The sequence below is a fragment of the Loxodonta africana genome, chromosome 2 (assembly GCF_030014295.1).
Source record: "Loxodonta africana isolate mLoxAfr1 chromosome 2, mLoxAfr1.hap2, whole genome shotgun sequence".
Classification (NCBI taxonomy): Eukaryota; Metazoa; Chordata; class Mammalia; order Proboscidea; family Elephantidae; genus Loxodonta; species Loxodonta africana.
Window position 1 is genome coordinate 96,663,581 of NC_087343.1, and position 27,662 is coordinate 96,691,242.

At 37.3% G+C, this 27,662-nt stretch overlaps 1 protein-coding gene across 1 annotated transcript; it reads right to left on the minus strand.

Moving 5' to 3' along the window:
- Positions 1 to 3,229: 3,229 nt before the first annotated feature.
- On the minus strand, positions 3,230 to 22,652 carry CETN3 (centrin 3). Its single transcript, XM_003404977.3, has 5 exons — positions 22,520 to 22,652; positions 20,551 to 20,686; positions 18,625 to 18,739; positions 10,671 to 10,862; positions 3,230 to 3,615 (listed from the first exon to the last, which is right to left on the minus strand). Exons 1-5 carry the CDS (start codon positions 22,534 to 22,536, stop codon positions 3,572 to 3,574), a joined length of 504 nt encoding a protein of 167 aa, XP_003405025.1. The 5' UTR covers positions 22,537 to 22,652; the 3' UTR covers positions 3,230 to 3,571.
- Positions 22,653 to 27,662: the final 5,010 nt, after the last annotated feature.

A 27,662-nucleotide genomic window follows, 5' to 3' on the forward strand; every position in this document is an offset into this window, starting at 1 on the left:
AAGTTTTCTCCAATCTGTAGATTGTCTCTTCACTTTGTTGATAATCCACAGATTGGAGAAAACTTTCAGGAACCATATATCTACAACTTCAACAGCAGAAAGACAATCAAAAAATAAGCCGACGACTTGAGCAGACATTTCACCAAAGAGAATATCCAAATGGCCAACAAACACATGAAAAAATGCTCAATGTCATTAAAACCAAAACCAAACCCATTGCCATTGAGTCGATTCCAACTATAGTGACCCTATAGGACATAGTAGAACTACCCCATGGGGTTTCCAAGGAGAACCTGGTGGATCCGAGCTGCCGACCTTTTGGTTAGCAGCTGTAGCTCTTAACCACTACACCTGCAGGGTTTCCTCAATGTCATTAGCCATAAAAAAAAAAAAAAAAACCGAACCCATTGCCCACTGCCGTTGAGTCAATTCCAACTTACAGCGACCCTATAGGTCAGGGCAGAACTGCCCTACAGGGTTTCCAAGGCTGTAAACCTTGGAAACCCTTGATGGGCTCAAACTGCTTACCTTTTTCTTAGCAGCTGAGAGTTTAACCACTACACCTCCAGGGCTCCTCATTAGCCATTAAAACCAAAAAAACCAAACCCACTGCCATTAAGTCAATTCCAACTCATAGCGACCCTATAGGACAGAGTAGAACTGCCCCATAGAGTTTCCAAGGAGTGCCTGGCGGATTCCATGTGCTGACCTCTTGGTTAGCAGCCGTAGCACTTAACCACTACACCACCAGGGTTTCCGCATTAGAGAGATGCAAATCAAAACCACAATTAGATACCCTCAACCCTATTAGAATGGCAGTGATTAAAAAAAGGAAAACAAGTATTGGCAAGATTGTGAAGAAACTGGAACACTCATCCAGTGCTGATGAGAATGTAAAATGGCGCTCTGGAGAAGTGCGATGGTTCTTCAAAGAGTTGAACATAGAACTACCATAAGACCCAGCAATTCCAATCCTAGGTATATACCCACCAGAAGCGAAAGCAGAAATGCAAACAATAACCTGTAAACCAATGTTCATTGCAGTCCTTTTCACAACAGCCAAAAGCTGGAACAAGCAAAATGTCCATCAACAAATGAATGGATAAACAAAATGTACTATATACATACAATGGAATATTACTCAGACATAAAATGAAGTCCTGATTCTTGCCAAAAAATGGATGAGCCTAGAAAACGTTTTGCTAAGCAAATTTAGTCCCAAAAGGACAAACACTGTATGATCTCACTTACATGAAGTAAGCAAATATTTAGAAACCAAAGATTAGTGGTTACCAGGGTTGGGAGGAAGGGAGAGAGGGGAAGTTTTTGCTTAGGGGCGCTGAATTTATGTTAATGGTAATGGAATGATTTGGAAAAGGATAGCAAGAATGGTTGCCTAACTTGAAGAATGTAATCAATTTTACTGAAATTGTTCATGTAGAAACTGTTGAGATGGCATGTTTTATTATGTATATTTTCACCATAATAAAATTAAACACACACACACACCGTTAGCAAACATCTAATAGAATTTACTTCCAGAGACTATCATCAGATGGCTTATGGAGACCACAGCCTCAACTCTCTGCAAGTGACAAAAAGTAGCTTGGGATACTGCCAGATTTTATGTGTTTTATTTGTAGTCCTCACTGTCCTGGAAATTAACGTATTTTGTGATCATGACAGCAATTCATCAGTAATTTTATATTTCAAATCCACTCAACCTGGATATTATTACTGCTGCAAACAAATTTCACATTCAAAATTAAAGTCTTATCCTAGGCTCACAATTCTTGCTTTCTAGAAGACTATTTGAAATGCCACCACTGTTGTATTATTTCCTACTGAGTTTTCTTAAATTTTGAGTGGAAAACTTTCTATGTAATACTCTGGAAGGCTCACAACAGTTAAACTGCCTCATTTATAATGTACTTTAAAACATGAAGTCTAAGGGAAGATCACTGAAATAGACAAGCCAACTCTCTTATTGGAAGAGCCCATACCACCAGCTTTTTTTTTTTTTTAAATAATTTTTATTGTGCTTTAAGTGAAAGTTTACAAATCAAGCCAGTCTCTCACACAAAAACCCATATACGCTTTGCTACACACTCCCAAATACTCTCCCCCTAATGAGACAGTCTGCTCTCTACCTCCACTCTCTCTTTTCATGTCCTTTTTGCCAGCTCCTAACCCCATCTACCCTCTCATCTCCCCTCCACAGAGGAGATGCCAACATAGTCTCAAGTGTCCACCTGATCCAAGAAGCTCACTCCTCACCAGCACCCCTCTCCAACCCATTGTCCAGTCCAACCCATGTCTGAAGAGTTGGCTTTGGGAATGGTTCCTGTCCTGGGGCAACAGAAGGTCTGGGGGCCATGATCACCAGGGTCCTTCCAGTCTCAGTCAGACCATTAAGTCTGGTCTTATGAGAATTTGGGGTCTGCATCCCACTGCTCTCCTGCTCCCTCAGAGGTGCTCTGTTGTGTTCCCTGTCAGGGCAGTCATCAGTTGTAGCCGGGCATCAACTAGTTCTTCTGGACCAGCTTATTTTTTGAAGAAGCAAAATAGGTACCATTTCCCCATGATTTATCATCCACAAACCTCATATAGCTCAGTAACATACTCCCTCCTACAAGGCAGAAGTGCCCACCAATACTTGAAAAGTCTGTCTACTGTTTCCTAGTGAATCATGGAATGTTCCTCTATTTAGGTAAAACATAACCTTTAATTGTTTCTGTAGCTTACAATTTTCTATTTTAACCACTTTGACATTTAACTGAGTGACAATTAATCTCAGCAGATCAAAATTCCAAAATTTAAATCTTTCACTTTGTCAGGAAGTTAGGTGATTCAAACTGTATCCATTCAATTAGTTTAAGAGGGGAATATCCAGATTTTACTGTCATAACTTGAAGTTAAGATAGCAAATAAGATATAGAACATAATACATGAGAGTAAATAGGCCTATATGCACAATATTTTTTCCCTCCAAACGGAAAGACGTGGCTCTTAAAAAAGGACTCATGCCCATACTGCGTCACCTTGTACTGAAAGACAGAATATCAAACTTGATGAAATCTTAGGCAATAGAAAAATGTACTGTTCTATTGCTATTTGTATTTCAATTTTTGTTTCAGAAACTAGTGAAATATAAACAGAAAAAAATTAAGAAAAATACCCTTGAGGCTCAAAAGACATCAGGAATCAAAATAAAACATATTTACTAAGCTTTAAAATACTACTAAACATTTTATTAATGAAAGTCTGAAAAACCTGTACACCAAAAGTGACTACTAACGTTAAGTCAAAAACCTTCAAAGAAGACTCTATCACATGATTTAACTGTTTAAACTTTATATAAAACCTGTATTATAAATACAAAACTGAACTATTTGAGTACAACGGTTTATATAAAGAAACTTAACAGTAGTAAAATACAAATACATAAGATGCTTATTTTTGGTCCTTCGGGAAAAAAGAAAGAGGTTGGTTTCTTTTTTTACACGGCTCCAGGCATAAAAACAGATATGATGGTAACTGCAACATTCTTAGTGATTATTCTTATAATTCTTTAAATGTCACCAGTCATAATAGCAATGAACTCCTCTTGATTTACTGTGGTAAGAAAAAAAAGTATGACAGTCAGAAATATAAATATTATTTGTTAAGAGAATGCTACTATATTGCACTATTTCTTTAATTTTATATTATTCAGAATTAATAAATCAAGACATAGCTTTTGGATTTTACTTCTTTACTAGGAAGTTAAACATGTGTATTACACAGATCTCTGTGAATACAAAAATATATGAAATGTAACAAACAGCGTATCAATCATTATTCTGTAATACTAAATGGGGAAAAGGCATGAGTTACAAAAACTTCAGACAGAGAAGTTTGTACCCACTTGTTAAAACACTTTAAAAAGAACCTGAATATTTTAATTTTTCAGAGAGTTAAACAATCCTCTTTATAATCTTTATTCTACCAGTTCATTTAGCAAACCCTTTCTTTTTAACCTTCAACATATCATGCGTATAAAAGTGGAATTCTAGACGATGAAAACATATTAACATTAGGGAAAAAAATCGAAATGTTTTCTAACTTTTATATATTTAAAAAATCTGCTTTAAAAGAAAAAATAATAAAAACCAGGTTAGCATACCTCAAAACAAAAAGTATCAATGGAAATGGCAACTAAAAAAGATGTACAGAATTAATCTTAATTTACAAAGGTAAGATAGCAACTATTATAGATATAAATATAAGAAATAACTACTGATAAACAGACTAATAGTTTACCAAAATTACAAATAAAAGTCAGTAAGAATTTACAAAGTATGATGTTTAAGACACCAATCTAAAAATAAATAGAAGAGAATCTTATTAAATATAATTTTTAAAAACCAACACACACACACGTGCACTCACACCAACTACTAGTAAAGTGCTCAGAAAAGAATGCTTCCTTTTCATAAAATAGATGAGTTCATGAGCCCCAAGATTCAATACACACTTTAACAAGGCACGAGTTATGAATGTTAGGTCTGATAATGGTAAAGAACACTACACTGAGAAATCAGAGCCCAGGATTCCAGTGCTAGTGCTGACACAAAACAGTTTTGCATCTTGTTTTCTTCATCTGAAAGTGTTCAATTACCAGATAATCTTTCAGGTTGTTGCCAACTCTTAATACCCTAAAGGCAAACAGAGAAAAACTCGACTGATTCAAATATTCTTAAGTGCCTACTGAATCCCCAACACGAACTAGGTGTTGTTATATATATATACATATACACACACATACACACATACATATACATATGTATATATATACACACACACACATATAAAAAACCAGGGTTTCCATTCTAGAATATCTTGAAATTAGGAAGATATTTGGTATTACAAAATTATTGTTATTTTCTTAGGTGTGACAACGGCTTCGTGGTTATCAGAGAAAACATTCTTAGTAGATGCGTGCTAAAATATTAGGGGGTCAAGTGTCATGATATATGCAACTTATTTTCAAATGGTTCAAAAAAATACATATACACCATCATAAAGCAAATATGGTTAAATGTTAACAATTATTGAATAGGTACAAGGTACAGTGGTGTTCATTGTACTAGTCTAATAATTTTTCTCTATGAGAATATTCATAATGAAAAGCTAGGAAAATTAAACCAATTTAAAAATAGTGAGAAGATAAAACATGTATATAAGGAATTTAAAAAATGTCAGTTCCAGAAGCCACATAGAAAAACAGTTTCAGTAATTATGTTAGCCATGTTTTATACATGAAATAGACATCTGCTGTATAATACAAAGCATGAACTATTACTAAAATAAAAGCCATACATGAGTGTTGGGAAAAAAACTTCATAATGGGAAAAATTATTATTGATAAGTTTAAGTAAACATAAATCTTGACTTGGGCTCTAAAATAAAAATGAGGATTTCATTTGACAGGAGTCGGAGAACACCAACAAGAACATAGAGAAAAAATAGTGCAATGCCTGGCAAAAGTCAGCTATAAGGAGTAAAAAGAATGAGCTGTCCGGAAGCTGACAGAGAACCATGAATCCATGCATTCGGTATTAAACATCTACCAAACACTATGAAAGCCATGGTGAAAACAGAATACAAAACTTGTAACACTCTTAAACTACTTTCAACGACCTTATAAACCTAGGTAATGTTCCTTTGTAGTTAGACACATTTGAATATCATATGAAAGCCGACTCCTTCTCTCTCCCCCCAAAAATAAATTTGTCAAATTTTTAAACATTTAACCCATGTGGAGGTTAATTTAAGAACCCCTTATTTAGTCAATCGACTAAGGCACTAGACCAAAACAGCAAGCAAGCGTATGTTCTTAAGGAAAATAACATAAAAGCACCCTTAGGATAATGTGGCTATAAATCATCCTAAGAATAAAAGAGAAGCCATAAATAAAATACGTGAAGTCTGAAAAGTACTTATGCTGGTTGGAGACCTGGATCTTTTTTCCCTCAATGTGTAAAATTTCAATAGTCAAATTTCAAATTAAGCTTCACAGAGAAGTTCTAAAACCATTGAAACATTAGCTGTGTGTGTGTGTACATATATAAACATATACTTTAAATTATAATAACATCTAAAAAATATTTTCTAAACTATTTCACGATTTCATACCTACAAACAGAATCCTTAAGTCCAAAAAATGGAAAGCAGAAGGGTAGAAAGTGGCTGAGAAAACTAGGCTAGCTCTTTTACTACCAGAAAGACCCTCAGACAATTAAGAGAATCTGTAATGTCTTTGTACATTCAGTTTTATAACCCCTTCTCCATCAATAGCATCTACATTACTGAGTTCTTATAGCTAATAAATCTAGCACAATAAATACTTCGCATAAAATAGGCATCTGACAAAATGTTTATTGAATCAAACAAATATGACATTTCATTTTCTTCTACACTGCCTTCTTTAACAAAATTTACATAAATCAACCATTTCACAGGGCAAATCTTATTACAAGTCACAAAAATAAAGAATTTTAGAGAGTTAAGTAGATTAAGTACCTTAGAGACCATCTGTTTTCAGAAGGGAGGAAACAAATTTTAGCATCTAATGTGCCAGTTGAATATTTTGCTAACACACTGCTTCTTATAATAGCACATAATTTTTCTTAAAAATCCATAAACACAGAAACCTAATTGACATTTTACTTTATAGCCTAAGAGACAGTACAATGTTATGGTTAAAAACAAGTGTTTTGTAAATACAGGTACCTAAGTTTTGAGTTCTGGCTCTGCCATGTATTAGCCGTATGATCACCTTAGACAGGTTATTAATCTCTCATAATCTCCTCATCTATGCACGCATCTATCCTATGCATGTATAAGAATACTATTGTATCTACTTCACAGAAGCTACTACGAAAACTGACATAATCCACAGTGTAACATGCTAAGCACAGTATTTAACATATAGTAACCGCGAGATTATTGTTAACTATTATCATCATCATTATTTAAAAGATGGTCCATTTCAGCTTCTTAAATGCTGCCTTCAGGTTTCCAAAAAGATCTTCCGTTTTATTTTATATATCGGGGGGGGGGGGGTGGTGGTGGTATTCTTTCTAAATCATTGCCATAGCTTTAATTATATCGTGTTTGGTATCTTCTTTTAATTCCTCATTCACCATGTTTATTATTTATACACATAAAAAATTAAACATTTTCACTGTTCTTAGGTATGGGACAGTTTGGAAAATTCATAAAGACAAAACAATTTCTACAGTTCCAAAAAAACAGAAAGCATTAAGATCTTCTACCAGTTTCACATATACAAGCAAGTTAGTTTGTATCTATAAACAAAATTTCATTTACAGCCCAAAGAATCCAAATTAAGTGATTAGGTTAATACATTATGATGAAATGTAATTTCCTACTTTGTCAAAATGGACAGATTTTCTTATAGCTACAGAGACCCATTTAAGTTAAGGCAATACTCCAAAGCCAGACTAAATGGATTAAAACTGGGGTTCTCATTGTTTCTGAACATGAGAATGCCTTTTCGACAACAGACAATTTTTTGGAAGTGCCACAACAGCTGTACTTAACGTATCTCGAGAAAATATATAATGACAAGTACCTACTATGAATTAAGAAAAATGTCAATCTGTCAAGTACATATATGGTCTACAGACAACATCTGATGCATACACGAATTCCCAGACCCCATGGAATATCTCAGAACTCCCCTATCCCTAGAAAACCACAGCCCAGATTAGAAACTACTGGATTGGGCTAATCTGATAAGACCCCCCCTCCTTCTTCACCCTTCCCCCAAAAGAAACAAATCTTAAAAATAAAAAGACTATTCAATAGACGTATTTTATTTGTAATCAATCACTTGGAAAAAAAAAATGTTATTTTGTCTGTTAGTCACTTGAATAAATAATAGAAACAAACCCAAGCACAGCTGTACAATGACTTAAAACAGAATAATGCAAGCAGTGAGAGCAGAAGTATTTTGAGGATAAAAACCTTTAAGCAATAGAGCACAGGTATGAACTCTGAGAGTCACTTAAGCCACAGACAGAATAGTCTAGCAGGGGATGTGAAAAATGAATTACATTTTCTTAGAAGTGACACATCAGCTCTGAACTTAAGAGGCAGCTGCCTAATTGACATTTTCTCCGAATGTCAAATGAAGCTAATAACTAAAAGCTAATTCACATGTACCCAGTAAAGAAAAAAAAAAAAAAGTTCATAACTCTGATCTTTTGACTCACGCATAGTAACTATTATTAAAAGATTTATGAAACAGGTATCATGATTGTGTCACTAAAGAGGGTGTCTTTAGAGAAAAGAGTTCCCTTAAAGATGTAATAATCAACAGGTAGAGGAGACTTGGAGACCCTGGGTGTTGCAAACAGTTAACATGTTTAGCTGCTAACCAAAAGGTTGGAGGTTTGAGTCCACCCAAAGCATCTTGGAAGAAAGGCCTGGCAATCTACTTTCAAAAAATCAGCCATGAAAACCCTATAAAGCACAGTTCTATACACGTGGGGTTGCCATGAGTCAGAATCAATTCAACAGTAACTGGGTTTTTTGTTTGTTTTTTGGAGGGTGGGGGGGATTGGTTTAGAAAAGACTTAGAAAAAAAGGTAAAGACAGTGGATTTTAAGTATAAATATTAGGGTGATAGCTTAGGAAATCATTTACATTTCCTGAGGATTTAGTCTTTTTTTTTTTTTAATACGAATAATTACACTAATACCTGCAAGGAGCTAGTATAAAATAGAAAAAGCTTTATAGTGTTAATATTCACATATCGTGAGACATCAAAGTAATGTACAATTCCCATATACAATCTTCAATCTGAGCTGGTAACTAGTTGCTACTATCTTATTTTCTTATTAAAGTATGTATTTCTAAGGGCCTGGCAATCTACTTCCAAAAATCAGCCAATGAAAACCCTATGGATCACAACTGGTAGTGTTTTATTCTGTTGTGGCTGGGGTCACCAAGAATTGGGGGCTGACTTGATGGCAGCTAACGTGTATGTATGGAGTTTCTGCACGGTGCAAGTGGTCAATGTGCTCAGCTGCTCACTCTAAAGGCCTAGTGATCTACTTCTTAAAAATCAGCTATTGAAAACTCTATGGAGTTCCACTCTGACACAAATGGGGTTGCCACGAGTTGGAATCAACTGGACATACCTGCCTTTTTGGTACTGTACCAACATACACCTACTGTAACACATATTCATGCTCAGGGCTTTAAGTTAAGAAACAGTAGAACACTCATGCTTAAGAAAATAGAGGGAAAAACAAAATGAGTAAAGATGAAAGAAAAGGAAAACAAGCTTACATTTAATATCTTCAATCAGTGCTCACAACCACCCTGGAAGATGTTACCATCCCCATTTTCACAAAGGGTGAGGCTGAGACTTAAAGAGGCTGAAAACTTACTCAAAATTACAAAGCAATTAAAGGAATGATTGAGATTCAATTCAAAGCCAGCTTTGTATAATTCTAAAGTTTCAAGCCTTCCTATACTGTCCTTTCCTACTATATGAGTCCACACAGCTTTTAAGGGGCTTAAAATACAACTGCAGAAATAGACATGTATATAACAGAAGGCAAAGTATGAAAGTACTTAAACACTTTGTTTGTCTAAATGCTATGGGCCCTCAATGGACGTCTCATAATTCACACCAACAGAGACCACTGGGAAAAACTTTTGAGAAAAGGATGGTGCTTAAAATGTACCCAGAAGAATGATTAATATTTTAGCAGACAAAAAAATGGTAATTAGGTCATTCTGGAATTATGGAACAACATGAAGAAAGGCACAGCATAAAAAAATGTTTTCAGGATAGTGTTTTGTCTCAGTGTGTACAAATGGAAGGTGAGGATTAGAGTAGAAAAGTGGAAGAATGCAGTGGGAAATAAAACTATACCTAAGGTAGGGAAGATCACAGAAGGCTTTGAGCTTTACTATGTAGACAGTGAAGTGCCTGATAAGGGAAATGATAATCAGCCAAGTATTTTAGGGAAAAAATGCTATCGGAGCGATTAGTGGTTTAAAGGCACAAATTAGAAGGCTACTATTGGACTGTAAACTCCCTGAGGGCAGGGACCACATCTGGTTTTTTCCCCGTTGTTATTCCTGGTCAGCACACAGGATATGACAGTAGGCATCCAAGGGAAGAATAAATGTGGCTATTATAATACATTTCTAGAAAGAAATTAGGACCAAAACTAGGACAGCAGCAGTGAACAAAGAAATAAAACAGGTTCAAAACATTCAAAGGGTAGAATCAACAAAACTTAGTCTAGAAGTGCATGTAGGCTGAGGAAGAATAAGACATGAAAGACTGAAGTTTTACTGAGTGACTGAAATTTTGGTGATGTTTCACCTTCAGAGATAAGTAACTACCTTCTCGAAGTGTGGGGCCTCATATTACTATCTGTACAACTGGTTTTAAAGAACTCCTTTACTCTGAATTGAATATGTAATATGTTTATGCAACAAAGCCCACTAAAAGATGAACAACAACACTGAGTAAAAAGAGAAAGGTTGCAAAGGGTCTTGAAAATCATTTGGTTTTAGAAAAATTTACTCAATGTGTAGCATCAGGAATACCTGGAAAATACGTCTTATTCAAAACTTACTTTCTCCATCACCATCTTTATCAAATTCTTCTATCATAGCCCGAAGTTCTTCATCACTCATGTTTTCACCCAATTCTCGGGCAACACGTCGTAAATTCCTCAAGCTTATTTTACCTGAATCATCATCATCAAATAGTTTAAATGCCTTCAATATTTCCTCATGTGGATCCCTTTCCAATATCCAATCTGTCACTATAGTAAAGAAAGAAAAAAAAGGAAAAGCCTGCATAATCAAAAAAGATAATCATCTGTGAAACCAACCAAACGTAAGATAAAATTAAAAGCTACAAATCTGTCAATACTTAGTCTGGCAACAAAATGACAAATTGAGCCCAAAAACTCAAAAGAGATAACCCTGAAATTATAAAGACCAAAACCATATTTAAAACTTTAACTTTTATATTAATATATCCTATTATAAGAATTAAGAAAACTATTGCACAAAGTCGAAATAAAGTTTTACATACACACACACACCATATATACTTAAAGTTTGCTATTATTAAGAATTGAACTATGCTTCACTGACATTGAGCACACATGTCTAGGCATTTGTAACCTAGTGTAGAGGCAACATAGCAACAAAAAAATTAGAGGAAACTAGATAAAAGACTGTTCATTGGCTAAACTTATACTGATTCTTCTCCTCTTGGTTAATCCAGCTTAAAAACAAACAAAAACTGACAAATTAACAAAACACAATGACGTCACTGATACAGGCACAATCTCAGGCAGGAGATCAAAAATTCCAGTGATGTCTTCATACGCTTCAAGGTTAGAAGAACTCCTTGGTTTTCTAAAGTATGTAAAGCAGTTAAAAGGATTGAATCTGATTGCAGTAAGAAAATGAAAAAAAAAAGCTCTGGGAAGGAAGTTTCTCTGAAGTCACATTCATTTTGTTCTGCAAGATAGATAACTCTCAGATAACTAACTGAAAATAAACTACTAACTGTGAAAATAAACATGAAATTTCATACCTCGACAGCAAGTCTTTTTTTTACCTTATTGTACTTTAGGTGAAAGTTTACAGTGCAAATTAGTTTCTCATTCAAAAATTTATAACCAAATTGTTTTGCACCACTGGCTGCAGCCCCCTTTCTCTTTATACCCCGGGGCTCCCCAAGTCCATTCATCCAGTTTTCCTGTCCCCTCCTGCCTTCTCACCTTCACTTTTAGACAGGACTTGCCCATTTGAAATCTTATGTTTGACTGAACTAAGAAGCATATTCCTTACATATGTTACTGTTTATTTTATAGCCTGTCTAATCTTTGGCTGAAAGGTGGACTTTGGGAGTGGCTTCAGTTCCAAGTTAGCTGGATGTTCATGCCCCAGTCTCAGAAGTTCCTCCAGTTTCTGACAGACCAGTAAGTCTTATCTTTTTTTGTGAATTTGAATTTTGTTCTACATTTTTCTCACGCTCCATCCAGGACTCTCTATTGCGATCCTTGTCAGAGTCGTCAGCTGTGGTAGCTGGGTACCGGGCACCGTGTAATTCTTCTGGGCTCCGGCTGGTGGAGGCTGTAGTTCATGTGGTCCATTAGTCCTCTGCCTCTGGACTAATATTTTCCCTGTGACTTTGGTTTTCTTCATTCTCCTTTGCTCCAGACAGAATGGGACCAATAGACTTATCTCAGATAGTCACTCACATTTTAAGACTCTAGGCACTACTCACCAAAGTAGGATGTAGAACATTTTATGAACTATGTTAGGCCAACTACCCGAGATGTCCCCCAAAACCATGGTCCCCAGCCCTCAGCCCTAGTAACTCAGTTCCTCAAGGTGTTTGGATGTTTTCCGGAAGCTTCTGCGACTTTGCCCTGGTCAAGTTGTGACTTCCCCTGTGTTATGTGTTCTCCTTCCCCTCAACAAAGTTAACACTTGTTTACTATCTAGTTAACGATTTCCCCTCCCCACTGCTCCCCTCCCTCATAACAACCAAAGATTGTTTTTTTCATGTATAAACCTTTTCTTGGGTTTTTATAATAGCAGTCTTATACATTATTTGTCCTTTTGTGATTTGACTTATTTTAGTCAGCATAATGCCCTCTGGATTCATCCATGCTATGAGATGTTTCACGGATTCATCATTGTTCTTTACCGTCGGGTGGCATTCCACTGTGTGTATGTACCCCAATTTGTTTATCCATTCATCTGTTGATGAACACTTAGGTTGTTTCTATCTTTTTGCTATTGTTTATAATGCTGCAGTGAACATGGGTGTGCACACATCTATTCTTGTCACAACTCATGTTTCTAGGGTATATTCCTAGGAGTAGGATAGCTGGATTGTATGGTATTTTTACCATACTTCTTTTTTAGGAAGTACCATATCATTTTCCATAGTGGTTATAAAATTTTACATCCCTACCAGCAGTGTATATGAGTTCCAACCTTCCTTGCAATCTCTTCAATGTTTTTTTTTTTTTTTTTTTGATTAGTGCCTGTGATGTCGGGGTGAGAAGCTATTTCATTGTAGTTTTGATTTGCATTTCTCTGACGGCTGATGATCACTAGTATTTCCTCACGTGTCTGTTAGCTGCCTGAATGTCTTCTCTGACAACAGTTTATTTTAATACACTGGACACAATAATATATGATAATAATGAAATAATAAGTTTAACGTTATTTTTATATTACTACTGTCTTTCATTAATAGCCACAATACAAATTGAGGCAAAATCTGTACCTTAAAATTTTTAATTTACTAGATAAAATTCTGAAAATATCTAAATAAGTATTTCTGAAGTCTACATACTGGTCTAGCACTTCAAGACAAAGTATGACTTTCACTGTGCCTTTAAAAATAACTCAGTCCTGTTGAAGTTTACAGAATCATGAAAAATTTACGACTGTTTGTAGATGGTATCTGAACATTTAATGAATCCAACAGGAAAAATTACAATTCAAGGCTCTAATAAGCTATTTTTTTTTTGCTGCTATTAGATTTTATCTGTTTGAATAAGCTTTAGAATAAGCATCTATTCAAACTAATGTTATATCATCTATATATATACATTCAGTTTTAACCATTAATTTTATCCAAAAAGTCTTCCAAGTAACTAATTGAAGTGTATTACTATAAGTATGCAAATCACCAAGGCTCATAAATATTCAGTCAAAAAGAAGTTGGCATATGTACAGCCCTAAAACCAAAATAAAATACTACACTTAACTCTGTGGCTCATGCTCAACTTATTCTGAATTTAGTCCCAACAAAAAAGCAGGACAGGGAAAAAAAAGTGTTAAGAAATTTTCTTCACCAATTAAATAATTTACATGACAGGTGAATCAAAAAAGCAGCTTGCTGAAAGTATTAATGTACTTAAGGAAGCAACAGGGTGATCTGGAGAACAGATGGGGCTCCAAGATGTATAAATTCTTATCCCACTGGTGCTTTAATTGTGCTAGTTATTTCAGACTATGTGTCATTTTTTATCGATACCCTGCCTTAGAATGCAGCTTTTCTTGAGAACTATACATTCCTATAACCTGGACAGTTAAAACATTACCCAGTATATAACTTTATGGTGACTCTCCGCCATGCCTTCATGTCCTACTCCTGCTCTATGAAGTAGAATTTAATTATAATGATTTTTTCAATAAAAACAAGCTATTTGACATATAAGCCATTAGGATGGATTACATTTATTTCACAAAACTCCAACCTTTTGTTAACATAACTCTATTTTCAAATAATTTAATTATAATGACATATGCATTTCATCAAGATGATTGGACCTTACACATTATAAAAATCAGTTAAGAAATATATCAAATTAAAAAATACCCGTTTAAGTGAGTCAAAACTCATAAAAGATAATGCTAGGAAATGTGGCTTCAACTATATTTCTAACCACCCCCTGGAAGTTTCTATCCAAACGTACTAGTTACTTTAAACTCAACATGCTGAAATCTAAACTTCTCCCATTATCACTAAGGTAGCTACCGCTGCCTCCCTTGCCTCCTCACCCCAGCATAAAATTAACAGCTAGTTTCCCATGACTGAAAAATCTGATTCATTTTTAATCCCATAAACCTAATCAGTGATTAGACTTTATAGTCCTAAAGACACTAACTTTTTTACTCTTTAAATGTATTCCTTTTCATTTCACCCACACCACCTTCAACCTAAAGTGTATTATTCTCTGTCTTTAGTCTCTCTTTCCTCCTACCCATCTTCAATACTATCATCCCCCCAAAAAACCAAACCCACTGCCATAGAGGCAATTCCAACTCACAGCGACCCTAGAGGACAGAGTAGAACTGCTCCATAGAGTTTCCAAGGAGCACCTGGCAGATTCAAACTGCCAACCTCTTGGTTAGCAGCCATAGCACTTAACCACTATGCCACCAGGCTTTCCATACTATCATCAGTTACCGATAAAACGTATCGTATTGTCTTCTTTATAAACTATTAATCATCTGCTGACCAAAGTCCAAATTCTGTACAGTATTCAAGATTTTATCTATCTGGAGAGACTCCCTACTTATCCAGCCATTTCCCTCCCTATCCCCTAGCCACAGGGCACTACCTAAAGTTTCCCAAACACCCTATACTTCTATTACCACTCTGTTGTTGTTGTTTTCTGTGACCGTGATACCTTTTTCTACTCTTGCAATCTTCTCTGCGGGATGAAATCCTATTCTTACGCCCAGAAACCTAAATTAAAAATCCCCTCTATAAAGTCTTCCTCAATTCCTCTAGACCAGGGCTCACAACTATGTCCTGCAAAGGGCCAGATAATAAGTATTTTGGCTTTGTGGGCTATAATGTCTCTGTGCCAACTACTTAACTCTGCCATTGTAGCACCAAAGCAGCATGAAAGAATGGGTGTGGCTGTGTACAGCTGGTAGCCTAGATGTGGCCCAAGGGCTGTAGTTCCCTGACTTTTGCCCTAGATAAAATTATAATTTACTATATGGTATCACAGTTTATTCTCACCTATATTTAAATTGTAAATTCCCTAAGAGAAGAACCTCTTAGTAACCTGCAAGTAATTCCCCTCCCTCTCTCCAGCACAGTACCTCACAACAAAAATTCAAATGTTTATTAAATCAGCAAAAATTTCAGCTAATATCTGTTAAATAAGCAAAGTCAAAATAATAATACAATATTCTATTCTAAACAGGCAACTGAATAAGTAGTACATGCCAAAAATAGATGGAGTACAAACATCTGACTTAGCTTGGTCTTACTTTAAAGGCAGCAATTCCTAAAGCACCTGTTACTCACTGGTCTCAGGCTATTTTTATTCTAAGCTTACTATTAAATATATTGTTAATACCTTTTTTCTAGGAGGAATCCAGTTTTAAATGGCAGACTTATTCATCCAGATATAACTGTGGGACAGTGTCCTTAGTAATTATTTTCAAAAACCACATAAAACTAAAGACTCAAATGTTTTGATTTGGAGGCACTTATACCAAAGCATGAAACATATTCATCTGCAGTCAATTATTACTCATAAATAATTAACAAATGGGGAGAATACATAGTTGTTGACTGCTTGACTGCCAATCTGTAATGAAGTTTTATTTCAAACTGGTATTCTCAACAGGTAGTCATAAGACAGCTGTAGCGTGCACTGAGCCAGTCAAAGATTGATCTTTGAGTCAGAGTTTTTTAGCCAGAGCCATTTACTCTAAAGGAACCCAGTATTTCTGCTCTATTACCAATAGAGAAAATGGGTGGCAGGGAAAGGGAGAGGTGGCATGGGACTCTGGTCTCAACTATTACTAAAATCACAATTTCAAAATTATATTCACTAAAAATTTGCTGCGTCTGCCAAAATAATTACAATGATACAGTACTTAAAAAAGCCTGCAACTATGAAAAACAATCATAAAAAATTAAAGAACTCAGAATAGAAAGCTTTTTATGTCCAGTGATACAAATGCTTTCTAGTGATCCTTAAAAAAAAAAAAAAAGGCTATTTGTTCAAGTAGTAAGAGTAAATAGCACTTACTTACAAGGTGCAGTGGTTAAGAGCTCAGGCTGCTAACCAAAAGGTCGGCAGTTCAAACCCACCAGCCACTCCTTGGAAACCCTGTGGGGCAGTTCTACTCTGGTCCTATAGGGTCACCACGAGTCACAATCAACTCGATGGCAATGGGGTTTGTTTTTTTTTTTTTTGGTACATACAAGGTTAGGTCCTTTTCTAAGCACTTCACACATTATTAACTTATTTAATCCTCACAAGAACCCTATGAGATAGTATAACTATTCCCATTTTATAGCTAAGGAAAATGAGGCATAGAAAAGTAAGTGACCAAGTTACACAGCTAAAACCCACCCACCCAGTGCCGTCAAGTCAATTCCGACTCATAGCGACCCAGCTAGTAAGCAGCAAATTTAGTATCTGACTCCAGCCAATCTAGTTCCAGGGTAGTCCATTCTAAAACCACTACACTATACTAAATGTACCTGAATTATAGCTCTACCCTAATAGCACCATTTCCACTACATTCTGACACCTTATTCCTATAAATAAAAAACCTAAGTTGAAACTTGGAATGCTGTGATTGTAAACCCCTGGAGAGCTTCTACTAGGGGAGAATGAAAGTGGCTCTCCCCCTCTCCTCAAGTAAATAATTCTATAAATTAGAGGACAAAAAGAATATGCTCCCTAAAGAGCCAAGTTGCCTCTTTAAACATTCATCTCTTAGCTAATAAACTGGCAATTTTCTGTGCTGTGATTTCTTTCTCTTTTAGGTTTATCCCTTCCCTTCCCTTCACCCCTACCCCCGTTCTTGTCTGAGCTTTCAAATTAAAAAAAAATTACTAATGATATGCATCTAGTATCTTTGTCTATTAAATGTTACCTTTTTGTTTTGGCTCTCTCTCATACTGCCTCTTAATATTTGAAACAAGGGGAGTGTTTGTATGTGTATAATGGAATTTGTTTCCACATTTTAAAAATAATATATCTAATAATAACTATATAATATGCTTATACACTGACCCATAAAAAGTGATATGACAAGGGTTTAGAAAACTCAGTAAGATAGATTTGAATATTTATACACTGTATGTGGAAACCCTGATGGCATAGTGGTTAAGTGCTACAGCTGCTAACCAAAAGGTCGGCAGTTCGAATCTGCCAGGCGATTCTAGGAAACTCCATGGGGCAGTGCTACTCTGTCCTCTAGGGTTGCTATGAGTAGGAATTGACTTGACAGCAGTGGGTCTGGACACTGTTTGTATAATATTCTAAGCAATATATTTGTTATAATAGCAATGCTTTACCTTTCTGAATCTTCTCTTTTGAGAAATAATCCATTAAAATCAAATATATAGAAAGTCTACCATATGAAGCCCACGACACATTATCTTCAGTTGCTTGTTCTGAAATGTCTCCTGCTTCCTGTCAGTCAACTCCTCCCTTACTACAATCCTCTCCCTATTTCCAACTCTAATAAAGATTTCCTTATTCACAGAGATCAAGGTCATCCAGAGAATGTACTCCCTCACAGATTTTGTCATCCGGAAGATACAAGCTTCACTTATAAAGATACCAGTTTCTTCTTTACCCACTTTGCCAACAAAAATCACATACCAGAAAAGTCTTGGGAAATATTTTACAAACAACAGGATACCAAATTTTCTACCTTACTGAGAGAAAAATTTTTTAATTACCCTTTTAGTTTTATAATATAAACACGCATTACTTGCAAAGACATCTTTCCATGAAAAGCTACAAAATTATTTTGTGGTTGGAATCTTCAGAACTATAAACGAAAAAATAAATGCCACAGCAAAGCTGTAAACATTATTTTTCCTCAGAAATAAGAAAAAAGAGTGACAAAAAATAAGTACCTGAACAAGTGCCACATTATATAACAATGCTTTGTAACAAAATTCCATAACCTAGAGAATTAAAAAAAGAAAAAAACTGCTACTAACCAGACAATTTCCTAAAAACTGCTGATTACAAAAACTATTAAGATACACACCAACTTCATTAAAATCTTCAAAGGTGATTTTCCCTGTGGCTTCTCTGTCATAATCTTTAAGAATCTTCAGTACATCAGCTTTTTTTACATCAAACCCCAAGGCTCTCATTGCCACCTTTTGGATTAAAAGGGAAAAGCAAATGATAAAGCACTCTGTACAAAAGAAGTGATTTCAAATTCTTAAATAAGTTTCTACATGTTAGGAGATGATATCACACTAACAAAACATATAATTCTTTTGCATGTTTTACATCTCAAAAAAAAATGATAGTTATTGTTCTTCATTATTGAAATTATATGGAAAATTTTATCATTTATTTATAGTTTTTAAATGACAAACCAATCAACATTTATAGAATACACTATCCAATGCATTGACTTAGTTTAGTGTACAAATAATTTTAACAAGCTATCTGTTCACAAGGCATTAACAACCTAAATAGGAAAAAGACATGGCATAAATATTAAAAAGTTATACAATAGAAGATGAACACATTAAGATAAAAATTACCATCAGATCCTGTATGACCAGTTATCAAGTAAGTAGTCTAGTACCCTGAGTTCAGAGGAAGAAGCTAGCTTGTTACTAGTAACAAGGAAGGAGACACATGATACTAGTTAAAAAAAAGTCTTATTTAGAGATTTAGTTGTTCCCTGATGGATGGATGAAGTGGGATAGACGACATTTAGAAGAGGATGACTATTATTAAAACAGACATCAAAAGCAAAGAATAGAGTTGAGGGATAATGAACAGTGTTGCCTACCTGACCTGAATGGGAAGAATTCAGGCAGAAGAGAAAGTAAGTTAGTAAATGAGAAAAGTATGTGGTAGTCAAAGTGTAGAGAGCATTCAACAGAAAGCAAAGGAATCTGAACTTTACGTAGTGTGCACTACATGGAAAAGGAATTTTAGAAAGATGAAACTAACGGTAGTGTACAGGCTGAACTACAAGTGAAGAAACCATTTAGGAAGCTCCAAATATTATATTTCCAGATATGAAATAGGGTCCCAAATCAAGAGAGTAATAGCAAGAATAGAAGAAATGATCAAATGTGGGTAACTAAAAAAAGCTGTAGGAAGAGAGTTTAAGAGGACCTCAAGACTGAGAAAGCCAGACTTATAGGCCTAGTATTGCTTTTATACATTCCATCCTGTCACTGCACAGTTCTTTCCCCTACTCAGAATTTTGTCCTTAAAAATCCCATACAAAGTTACCAAAATTAAAACTACCAAATAAACATTTATTATATTCACATACCTATGAAGGCTACTAGAAAGCCATTCAAAACTGTTTTTCTCTATAATTTGGGAACAGATAAGGGTAATGGTCGAACATGATGAACATAATGTCACTGAACTGTACATATAAATATTATTGAAATATCAAATACTTTGTTGCATATATATTTACCACAATATTTAAAACAAAAACAGTTTCCCCTTGTATGTTTATAAATAATTCTAGGCGTTAAAGTTGACATTTTTCCCCATTAACATTAGATATCACTTCTGTTGGTTGCATCAGAGACAGTAGATTAAAACCTTATTACTAACATGTTAAAATTAAAAAAAAAAAAAACACTGAAAAAATGATTCATCAAAAAAAATGGCAAGAATATAGTAAGAGCTGTTTAAATCCCATAGTTTGAAATCTTTCAATTACATGAATGAAAAATAAGTAACTGCCATAAGAATATATGCAAGGTTTCAAATACTGCTTAAAATACTATTTAAAACTCATTTTACCATGTAAAAGGGAGTTTTGAAAAGGTATGTAAGGGGTAGTATTCAGTTTTATTATAGCACTTTACTGTGAAAGCTTAAAATTGTTTCATATTCCTAAAACCAATTCAGTTAAAAATATTTAAACTATCAACAATGCAAATCATTATAACACAGACATGTATTTTAAAGGATTTATTACCTTTAACTCATGATAATCTATTGCTTCATCTTTGTCTGTATCAAATAGTTCAAACGCATCTTTAATTTCTTGCTTCTGTTCCTCAGAGAGTTCTCTTCGCTTTTTTCTCTTTGTTTTGTCTACTACAAGCTCATTTCTATGAAATGGACAGAAAAAAGTTGTTAGTCCACTCTAATTCTATTCTCTTATGCCTCTGAATTATTAAGACTGCAAAAAGACAAATAAAAAATTATCCAGTGAATGATTTTCTAAAAAGGAATTGTCTGAGCTTCTATAAATTTGCCTCTTCCCAAAACCGAAGAGCGTTACAGGTTTTCGAAAGAAAAACAAAGACCTAACTTTCAGTCCTCGTAGCTTTGTGTTAATTCCCATTAATATTACTGTGGAAGCAACAACAACGGTGATTAAGAAACATTACTTTTACGTCACCCCAAACAACAAACATTACTTTTATTAAACCCCAAACAACAAAAAAGCAAACTTTATTCATATCATCCTACAATATATAGTTAAAAAAACCTCCAAGTAAAATTCATAATTTATGAAACCATACATACTCGATTTACCTTTGAGAGTGCTTATAATTTATCCTAAAAATTACTACAAAAAAAAGTAAATAAAACCATATAATTTATCAATTAACTTACTAAGGATTTTGGCACTGCAGGTTCAAAACGTTTTTACATTACATATTGCTAATGGCTTGGCACTTTGTGATTTAATCCACTGATATTAACAAATCAACCAAAATACTGAATCTAAACATATCACGAATATTAAACGCCAAAAAGAAAAAGTACATAATACTGTGCTAATCCTATATAGATAAGATGAAGCTTCAATGGTCTTCTAGTCTCACTTAGCATGTAAATTATAAATTTCTTATAACAAATTCTGGAAAAGCTTAAAGAAAAATAAAAGCAAAATTTATTTCAAAAGCCAGAAGAAACGTCTTAAGAGACGCCAATCTTTATGTGGTCCAAATTTTCAAATGGTGATGCAACACATGTATAGAGAAATCGTATAAAACTTTATAATGTAAAATCCAGTTGATTTTATTAGAACATGTTATTCGCGCTTCCAGTTGTTTTGGTCTCTGAAATCCGCAACCAAAAAAAAAAAAAGGAAGAGATGGCTAGAAAGTGACCAGGAGGTGAAGCATGACAAAGGTAAGGAAGATCTTTCTTTCACAAGAGACCAGGCTTCACACAAGCTTCGACATTCCCGGGGTCAGTCGTTACCGTCCCAAGATTCCGAGAGGACAAGTCTGCAACCGACCGACAACTGACTCAATCCAAGAATACCACAACTGCCCACTAGTAGAAAACAGCACCTTTTAGAGTGGCGTAACTACACGGATATTTTTCTGATAAAACGTCTACATGGGGATGGTGGAGGGAGAAGCAAGTGGAGCGGGAAGGTTAAAGGCTGGAATGAAGGGAAACGAACTCAATCTAAGGAAATCTAAGATACTGTCAACTAAAGTCACTAAAACGTGTCTCCAGTTATACCGCAAAGCAGGGCCCGGGGAGAAGAACAAGGAGGAGCTTTGCATTATTTCCAAAATTTATAACTGAGTGATTACGTCAGCAACTTAACAGAAGGTGGGGGCCGGAGGTTGGGATCACTGAACTCAATGAAGGATACGATACGGCCTGGTTTTTCGCAGGGACACCCAGAGCAGAAAGCCTCGCGATATTTCACTCCCTCCACGATCGCTAACACAGTAGCTGCCTCCTTGGCAGTCCAAAAACCGAAACGGGTTGACAGAAACGATCACCTTAGCCGGAACTCATCACCTACGGGACACCAAGGGCTCCTAGCGTAAGGGTTCCGCGGCCAAGAAAGTTGGCCGAGATTCCGTCCCCGCCCCGCTCCTCATCTCAAACTGCCTTCTTTCCACACGCCCACACACCCACCCCTGGGTCCCGCTCCGGGGTGTGGAGAGCATTGTCTCCTCATTACCGACCTCAGAGCTAAACTCATGTTCTCTTCCGACAGAGACGTTCCTCTCAAGAACGAGTTTAACACCCTACCAACACAGCCCGACTCGCAAAGCCCGTTCAACAGACACCAACGGCGCCAGCAGCGTCAAGGAACGCCCACAAGATAACACTTCTGAGTTGGATTGGTTGAAACTGGCTAATATCCTGCCTATTGGGGCGGGGGCCCGCACTGACTCTGTATTTTCATTGGACAGGTTTAACGTCAAACAACGAAACGCCCTTGCTCGTCCCTCCTGCAGCTCGGTCGGCCCTTTAGATTGGCCAGATGCTTTTACCCGGAATCCTTTGCGGGGCCCGGATCTGGTCGCCTCTGCGGTGTTCGGCGGTGGGGTGGACGAATGTCCGCTTGAGTGCGCCGGTGTACTGGCTGCTGTTTGGAGACGAGCTACCTCGGAAGAAAGGAAGGCAAGAGTCATGTTGCAAGCCGTCTCCCAGCTAGCTAAAGGGAGCAGATGGGTGATGAGGTCAGCGAAACTTGGCGCCACTGTTTTCTTAAAATTTTGGATGGCCCAAGAGCTAGGGAGTTTAAAACCTATCCTTAAGTGCCTCCTTTTCCCTGTTGTGATTCCAGGAGGTATAAATCTGCATTTTCCCCCCCTTATATTTGTCCTAGTGATTTCAAAGCAGGCCCTATGGGTAATCACACCTCTTCTCCCCCCTCTTTCTCCTTTGAACTCCTTTGACGGGATTTGTCCACTGTGCCTCATATTATTTTCCAGGGCTGTAAACTGTTCATACACAAGGTGTTACTTTAAGTAACAAACCAAGTTTTTTGATGCTCATTTGGCTAATATGGTTACTTTTTCATCTCCCCACTATGTTGAACTTCTTGAAGGCCAGACTTGTATCTTCCATTTAACTCTAGTCCTAGCAACCTAGCACTATTTGAAGGCCATGGTAGGACTCTCACTTTTCACGTGGAGCCTGGGTTAGATTCCTGGCCAGTGCACCTCAAGCACAGTCACTATATGTCTGTTAATGGAGACATGTGTAGTTATGATGCTGAACAGATTTCAGCCAAGCTTCCAGACTAAGACCAGGAAGAAAGGCCTGGTGATCTGCTGAAAAATCATCCAGTGAAAACCCTATGGCTCATAATGATCAGATTCCATTGTGCATGGTGTCCCTATTAGTTGAGGGTGAACTCAATGCCACTAACAATCCATACAGTGTCTAATGCATCAAAAATATGTGCTGCATTTCATAGAATCTTGCTGGGAAGAGTACTGAGCTAAGCTGCAAATCTCGTAAACATGAATAAAATCCTGGGAGGGAGTGTGTGAGTAAGGAAGAGAGAAAATATTTAACTTATTAACATGATATAAAGCAGTGCAGTGGTTGAGAGCTTGGCTACCAATGAAAAGGTCAGCAGTTTGAATCCACCATCACTCCTTAGAATCCCTACGGGGCAGTTCTACTCTCTTCTATAGGGTTGCTATGAGTCAGAATTGACTCAGCAGCAATGGGTTATGATATAAGGAAGGAGCCCTGGTGGTGCAGTGGTTAAGAGCTAAGTTGCTAACTGAAAGGTCGGTGGTTCAAACCCACCAGCCACTCTGCAGAACAAAAATGTCATCAGTCTGCTTCCAGAAAGATTTACAGCCTTGGAAACCCTATGGGGCAGTTCTAACCTGTCCAATAGGGTCACTATGAGTTGGAATCAACTTGACAGCAATGGGATAAAGATAAGGGATGTATATAAAGGTTTAGAGAAGGGAAAGAACACAGTAGGGCTTCTTCAGGGAGATGGCATATGTGTTAGGCTTAGAAGAATGGGCTAAATATGGACAGGTAATTAGTTGCCTGTCTTATTTATCTAGTGCTGCTATAAAAGAAATATCACAAGTGGATGGCTTTAACATACGGAAATATATTCTCTAACAGTCTAGAAGCCCAAATTCAGGATGCCAGCACCAGGGCAAGGCTTTCTCTGTCAGCTCTGGGGGAAGGTCCTTGTCATCAGTTTTCCCCTGGGTCTAGGGTTTTCTTAGCACAGGGATCCAGGATCCAAAGGATGAACTGCTCCCAGCTCTTCTTTCTCAGTGGCAGGAGGTCTCTCTCCTCTCTACTCCCTTCTGTATTTTATATCTCAAAAAAGATTGGCTCAAGATACAACCTAATCCTGTAGATTGTGTCCTGTCTCATTTCCATAACTGCCTATAATCCCTGCCTCATTAACGTCATAGAGGTTAGGATTTAAAACACAGAGGATAATTACATCAGATCGCAAAATGGAGGACAACCACATAATACTGGGACTCATGGCCTAGCCCCAAGTTGACACACATTTTTGTGGAACACAATTCAATCCACAACAGTGCCACTGAGTCGGTTTGAACTCATAGCACCCTGTGTATATCAGAACAAAACACTGTCCCGTTGTCTTAGTCATCTAGTGCTGCTATAACAGAAGTACCACAAGTGGATGGCTTTAACAAAGAGAAATTTATTCTCTCACAGTCTAGAAGGTTATAAGTCCAAATTCAGGGCATCAGCTCCAGAGGAAGGCTTTCTGTCTCTGTCAGCTCTGGAGGAAGGTCCTTGTCATCCATCTTCTCTTGGTCTGGTAGCATCTCAGGTGCAGGAACCCCAGGTCCAAAGGACGTGCTCTGTTCTCGGTGCTGCTTTCTTGGTGGTATGAGGTCCCCAACTCTCTGCTTGCGTCCCTTATAAAACATGGTAAAGGCCTCACCCCAGGGAAACTCCCTCCACATTGGATCAGGGAGGTGACCTGAGTAAGGATGGTGTTACAATCCCGCCCAATCCTCTTAACATAAAATTACAATCACAAAGTGGAGAACAACCGCAGAATACTGGGAATCATGGCCTAACCAGGTTAATACATTTTTGGGGGGACATAATTCAATCCATGGCACCCATCCTGCACCATCCTCACAGTCGTTGCTATGTCTGATCGCATCGTTGCAGCCCATTGTAAAGATAGTATAATAGAATAAAACCAAAAAACTAGGCACAGAAAGCCTAAGGTGGTGGCTTAGACTGACACGCAGAATGTCCCCCTACATCAAGTACTTTAGAAACTAAGTGAAACAGATACAGGACAACCAGGGAACCCTGATCATTAAACAGAAGGATTAAGAATTAGACTGAGCTCCAAGTGGAAGGAGAGACTGAAAGAAAACAGCACACATGGAGATATACAGATCCTCAGCACCTTGCCAGCTCGCCTGGCACAACATAGCCATCTTGAAACAAAGCGGGCAGCATTCCTGGGTAAGGAGCACAGGAAGGCAACTACATGGAGCTCACAACAGGAGGAAGAGATACTGTGCAAACAAACCGCGCAGAGGGGAGGGAGCCAGGAACTAGGAAAGGTACTACTCGCCAGTGGCAGTGCCTGAGCATTTGGCCGGGAAGCACCCACTGAATAGTAAAACCACACCCAGCCAGTCTCCATGCACTCCCCCACATTTAAATGAACCAGGCCTCAATTGCCTGGAGCAGCCAAACAAGAGCATCCCCCACACCCTTACCCACCAACTGGCGGGAGTCTGCTTCAGCTGCCTGGAGACCAGCAGGAGCACGCCCACTGCCCAGCAACCAGCAGGAGCACACCTGCCACCCGGCAACTGGCAGGAGCACCCAGGACTGCTGGACTGGTCAGAGCACACCTGCAGCCTGGAGACCAGTGGGAGCGCACCTAGTGATCGGCAGGAGCGCATCTGCATCCCAGCAACCAGCAGGAGCATGCCTGCTATACAGAGACTGGCAGGAGTGTGCCTACATTCACTGCCCAGCAACCAGCAGAAATGCCCCCTAGCCTGCAGCCCAGCAAGTGGATGGAGAGTACCTACCACATAGTGACCAGCAGGAGCACTCCAGTGCCCATTGGCCCAGTGAGAGCATTTGTGCCTATACCCAGAGCCTATCCCCTACAAAGATGACCTTTCGTGCTCTCCAGCAGATACACTAACTACGAGCATCAACCCAGAAGTACCTACCACATGGTCCCACAAGGGCTGCGGAGGGACCCAGACTACCCAACATTTGTGACCCAATATCAGGGAAAGAACCAGCTATACCACTTACACTCAATCAGGTAAGGGAAGACATACAAGCCTAACTACAGAGGACTCCAAGTGGGTGTGATCCACCATATCCACTAGTGAGAAAATCACTCTCAGCCAACAGACACCACCAAAGTCACACATAGAACCACAAATGGATATGAGGCCTCCTGCCCTGACCTCCAGAGAATTCAGTAACTGCTAGCACTAACCCGGTACCTTAATGCCTCAGATACAGCAGACGATATCAAACTGTATAAAAAAGCAAGACAAGATGGCTCAAGCAAGTGGCAAAGGGGCAGAAAATTTTCCTGAGGAAGAGATGGTAATGGAACAACCTGATAAGGAATTCAAAAGTTGTATATAGACAAAACTCTAGAAGAATTCAGGAAAACAATATAAGAACAAAATGACAGACAATTGTAAACCATATAAAACAGCAACTAGAAATCCAGAAGATTAACAATAAAATATCAGAAATAATGGTTGGACATAGAAGTAGAACTGAATCAATGGAAGAAAGAATCAGCAAAATAGAGGACAAATCACTTGTTACTAATTTGAGGAAGAATCAAAAAAAAAAAAAATGAAAGGTGAAGAAAGCCTAAGAGTTATGTGGGACACTATTAAAAGGAATCATTTAAAAGCATGATTGGAATTCCACAGTAGGAGGAGACCAAAAAAGCGCAAGAGAATTTTTGAAGACTTATTGGCAGAAAACGTCCCTGATACCATGAAAGACAAGAAAGCTTCCATCCAAGAAGCTCAACAAACCTCATACAGGATAGACCCCAAAAGATCACCAAAACATATCATAATCAAACTTTCCAAAACTAAAGAGAAAGAATTCGGAGGGCAGCTCGGGAAAAATGAAATATCACCTACAAAGGGACACCAGTAAGACTAAGCTCTGATTTCTCAGCAGTAACCCCTCAGGTAAGAAGGCAATGAGGTGACATATGTAAAACTCTGAAAGAAAAGAATTGACAACCCAAGAGTCATATATCCAGCAAAATTAGCTCTCAAATACAATGTCGAAATTAGGACATTCCCACATAAGCAGAAATTAAAGGAATTT